The 4,356-nt window shown below is 45.7% G+C and overlaps 1 protein-coding gene across 1 annotated transcript; it reads left to right on the forward strand.

Moving 5' to 3' along the window:
• Positions 1 to 2,798: 2,798 nt before the first annotated feature.
• On the forward strand, positions 2,799 to 3,846 carry LOC140821456 (uncharacterized). The gene is made up of 2 exons (XM_073181960.1): positions 2,799 to 3,237; positions 3,611 to 3,846. The coding sequence occupies exons 1-2, from the start codon at positions 2,799 to 2,801 to the stop codon at positions 3,844 to 3,846; spliced, it is 675 nt and encodes a 224-aa protein (XP_073038061.1).
• Positions 3,847 to 4,356: the final 510 nt, after the last annotated feature.

Raw genomic sequence — 4,356 nt, forward strand, 5'->3', positions numbered from 1 at the left:
AGAAGCTGAGACATTTCTTAGATGGACTGAGAACCACCTTTTGTCAGGATGTCATGCTGATGAGGCCGGAAGGTTATGATGAGACCACCGCCTGCGCTTTCCAGGCAGAGCATGCTCTGAGGGACATAGACTATGAGGTGCATAGAAAGCGACATCAGATTCAGTCCAGTTCCCAGCCGCAAAAAAAGCAGTTTCCTAGGCCACCGAGGCAGCAGGGGCAGCAGAAGCTCCAATGGAAGTTTAGGAGACCATAGCAGCAGCAGCAGCAGCAGAGACCTCCTCAGGCGCCAGGGGCGCCTAAGCCAGATGATCGGCAGCCATGCCCACTGTGCAGCAGGTTCCATTTCGGCAAGTGCATGTGGGGGACCTTTAGCTGCTTCGTTTGTTGTCAGGAGGGCCATAAAGCAGCGTATTACCCTATGAACCAGGGCCCTACTACTAACCGAGCTTATGTGATGCATGCCGAAGAGGCCGAGGTAGAGCTAGACTCGACACTGATTACTGATAACCCTTTTGTTTAAGATTTTAAACGAAATGTTCCAAATCTTCCTGGAAATTCTTGCTCCCATTTACCTGTTCCTGAAAATATTTTATCGTTTAGATGTCTTAGAAAATTGAGAATTCGCATGATTGCTTGGATATAATGCTTGCTTGAGGATTTATTTATTGGGATTGTTAACGTAGAAGGAATTAGGATGCATGCTCTACCTATTTGGGATTAGGAATTTAATTGTTTGATTGGAGAAATTTTAGGGACCCAATTGTAATAACCAATAATTTGAGGACATAATTGCTAAAATCGAGATTTTTTGGGGTCATATTGCAATTTTCAAACTTTAAGGGGCTAATTTTCAATTTTCAATTTTTTTGAGGATTAAGTTTGAATTTTTTAGAATCGATGTTTTGAGTTAATTCAGCTAATTTTGAGGATTTTGGGGTTAACTGCTGGTAAGAAAATTTTTAAGTTTCAACAAGATTAGCTTTGATGGTATGTTTTGTCCCAGGGAGAATATATATTTCAGGTGTAGCTACGCATTCATTGCTAGATTCAGGGGGTACACATTCGTTTATATCCGAATCTTTTGTAAAGCGACTAAGAATCATGCCAGTAGCGATGGATTAAGGATTCAGGGTATCGATCCCATCAGGGGGACAGATGTTTGCGTCCCAGATAGTGAAGAAATTGGAGCTTCGGTTACAGAATCATACGATGCTCGGAGATCTTATAGTGCTACCATTATCGGAGTTTGTCATCATCTTGGGTATGGACTGGCTATCTTCTCATGGTGTAGTCATATATTTTCGATATAGATCAGTATTTGTCAGACCGCCCAGTGGGAAGCCATTTGTTTTCGAGGCAGCTAGACATCAGCAGATGCCGCACGTCATTTCCTACTTGTGTGCGAGGAATCTTATGAGGAGTGGATGCCTGGCATTTTGGCCATCATCGTGTCAGTGTCTGAGCCAGCCGAGCAAAGGCTAGAGAATGTTGATGTGGTCAGGGAGTTCTCCGGTGTTTTCCTTGACGATGTTTCAGGTATCCCACTAGACAGAGAGGTGGATTTCTCCATTGAGCTCATGCCAGGGACAATGCCGATCTCTAAGGCACCCTACCGCCTAGCACCTACCGAGATGAAATAACTGAAAGATCAGATACAAGATTTGCTAGATATGGGATTTATTCGCCCTATCTTTTCTTCATGGGGCGTGCCAGTACTGTTTGTCAAGAAGAAGGATGGCAGCATACGACTGTGCATTGACTACTGGGAACGGAACAGAGTCACAATTAAGAATAAGTATTTTTTACCCAGGATCTAGGATTTGTTTGATCAGCTTCAGTGAGCATTAGTGTTATCGAAGATAATCCTCCGATCCGGATACCATCAGCTGAAGGTGACAGAGATCGACGTGCATAAGACAGCCTTCCGGACGCATTATGGGCACTGTGCGTTTATGGTGATGCCCTTCCGTTTGACGAACGCATCAGCGATCTTCATGGATCTCATGAGTCGCGTGTTTCAGCCTTACTTGGATCAGTTTGTCACAGTTTTCCTCGACGATATCCTGATCTATTCGAATAGCATAGAGGAGCACAGCCAGCACCTGAGGACAGTACTTAAGACTCTAAATGATAGACGGCTGTATGCCAAGTTCAGTAAGTGCGAGTTCTGGCTTGACAGAGTGGTATTCTTGGGCCACATTGTATCTCAGGATGGCATAGAGGTCGACCCCAACAAAGTTGAGGCAGTCAGAGATTGGCCACTAAGAGCGTGACATAGATCCGTAGTTTCTTGGGATTGGCAAGCTATTACAAGAAATTCATCCAGGGCTTCTTTTCTATCGCGGTGCCTATGACTGCCTTGACGAAGAAGAATTCCAAGTTTATCTGGGGATCTGAGTGCCAGGAGAGTTTTGACAGACTGAAGCTAGCGTTGACCATTGCACCAGTACTAGTTATGCCATCAGGGTAGGAAGAGTTTGTGGTTTATACTAATGCATCGAATCTTGGTTTGGGTGCGGTTCTGATGCAGCAGGATAGAGTGATAGCCTACGCGTACAGAAAGCTGAAGGTCCATGAGAAGAACTATCCGACTCATGACCTCGAGCTAGCAGCAATGGTATTAGCCCTGAAGATCTGAAGCCACTATTTGTACGGGGAGAAGTGTAGGATTTTTACTGATCATAAGAGCCTGAAGTACTACTTCATACAGAAAGAGCTGAATATGCTACAGATGAGGTGACTTGAGCTGGTGAAATACTATGATTGTGACATTAGCTACCATCCGGGTAAGGCTAATATGGTTGCAGACGATCTGAGCAAGAAGCACACAGTGATTGCTCATTTGTCAGTGCAGAGACCGCTGCAGGCTGAGATTCAGATATTTGAGCTTGCATTTTATGCCAAGGGCGAGTCCCCGAATCTCGCTACTCTGATAGTACAGCCGACACTAAGAGACGGAATTCGAGCAGGGCAGACTTCTGACGAGCAGTTACAGAAGTGGAGACAGAGGGACGAGGCTAAGGGCCAGAGATTGTATACAGTTGTGGACGACATAGTCAGATATAGGGACCGTCTATGTGTTCCTGACAGTGATTCCCTCCGAGGAGATATCTTAAGCAATGTCCACAGAACCCCGTACTCCATCCATCCAGGGACTACAAAGATGTATAAGGATCTACAGACTCTTTACTGGTGGCCGGGAATGAAGAGAGATATTCTGAGATTTGTCTCCGAGTGTTTGACATATCAGTAGGTCAAGGCACAACATCATAGACCCGTGGGGAAACTGAGACCACTCCCTATTCCCAAGTGGAAATGGGAGAATATCACCATGGATTTTGTGACAGGACTTCCGAGGACTACTGGAGAATTTAATGTCATTTGGGTGATTGTTGTTCAGCTCACTAAATCAGCTCATTTCTTACCGATAAGGAAGACATTCACCATGACTCACTACGCAGAGCTGTACATCAGAGAGATAGTAAGACTGCCATGATTCCAATATCCATCGTGTCAGACAGGGATCTGAGGTTCACGTCTGCATTTTGGAAGAGTCTACACCAGGCATTGTGTACTAAGTTACTGTTCGTCACTGCTTTCCATCCCCAGACAGACGGGCAGTCGAGAGGGTGATTCAGATTCTGAAAGACCTACTCCGAGCTTTCATTATCAACTTCCAGGGCAGCTGGGAGCCGAAGTTACCTCTTGCAGAGTTCTCATACAACAACGGCTTTCAGGCGTCGATCGGTATGGCTCCATACAAAGCACTATACGAGAGGAAGTGTAGGTCGCCAGTTTATTGGGATGAGGTGGGAGAGCGAGCAGAGTTGGGCCTGCAGAGTTAGTGGCCAGGATTCGGGACAGGATGAGGACTGCTCAGAGTCGTCAGAAGAGTTATGCGGATTAGAGGCGTAGAGATCTTTAGTTTGCAGTAGAGGATCATGTTTTTGTGAAGGTCGCGCCGATGAAGGGTGTGATGACGTTCGGGAAGAAGGGCAAGCTCAGCCCTAGATTCATCGAACCATTCGAGATCCTAGAGAGAGTTGAGACACTCGCATACAGAGTTGCATTATCACCAAAGCTGGCAGGAGTTCATAACGTGTTCCACGTCTCCATGCTGCGAAAGTACATGTCGAATCCTTCACATGTGCTTAACTATGAGCCTCTTCAGCTACGCCGCACTTGTCATTCGAGGGAAAACCCACTCAGATATTGGACAGAGAGGAGAGGAAACACCGGATTAATATGGTCAAGGTCAAGTGGATGAATCAATCAGAGGAGGAGGCTACTTGGGAGACTGAGACCGAGATGAGGAGTCGCTACTCGGAGTTATTCGATACATTTTAATTTTGAGG

Source organism: Primulina eburnea, unplaced genomic scaffold (genome assembly GCF_022965805.1).
Source record: "Primulina eburnea isolate SZY01 unplaced genomic scaffold, ASM2296580v1 ctg567_ERROPOS1600000+, whole genome shotgun sequence".
Lineage (NCBI taxonomy): Eukaryota > Viridiplantae > Streptophyta > Magnoliopsida > Lamiales > Gesneriaceae > Primulina > Primulina eburnea.

What these genes read in the sequence shown, in the direction of transcription:
- LOC140821456 (XM_073181960.1), top strand. Translation starts at nt 2,799, where the DNA reads ATGGTTGCAGACGATCTGAGCAAGAAGCACACAGTGATTGCTCATTTG. An exon ending in TCTGAGATTTGTCTCCGAGT is followed by an intron (nt 3,238 to 3,610) that starts GTTTGACATATC and finishes TTCCATCCCCAG; the next exon opens with ACAGACGGGCAGTCGAGAGG.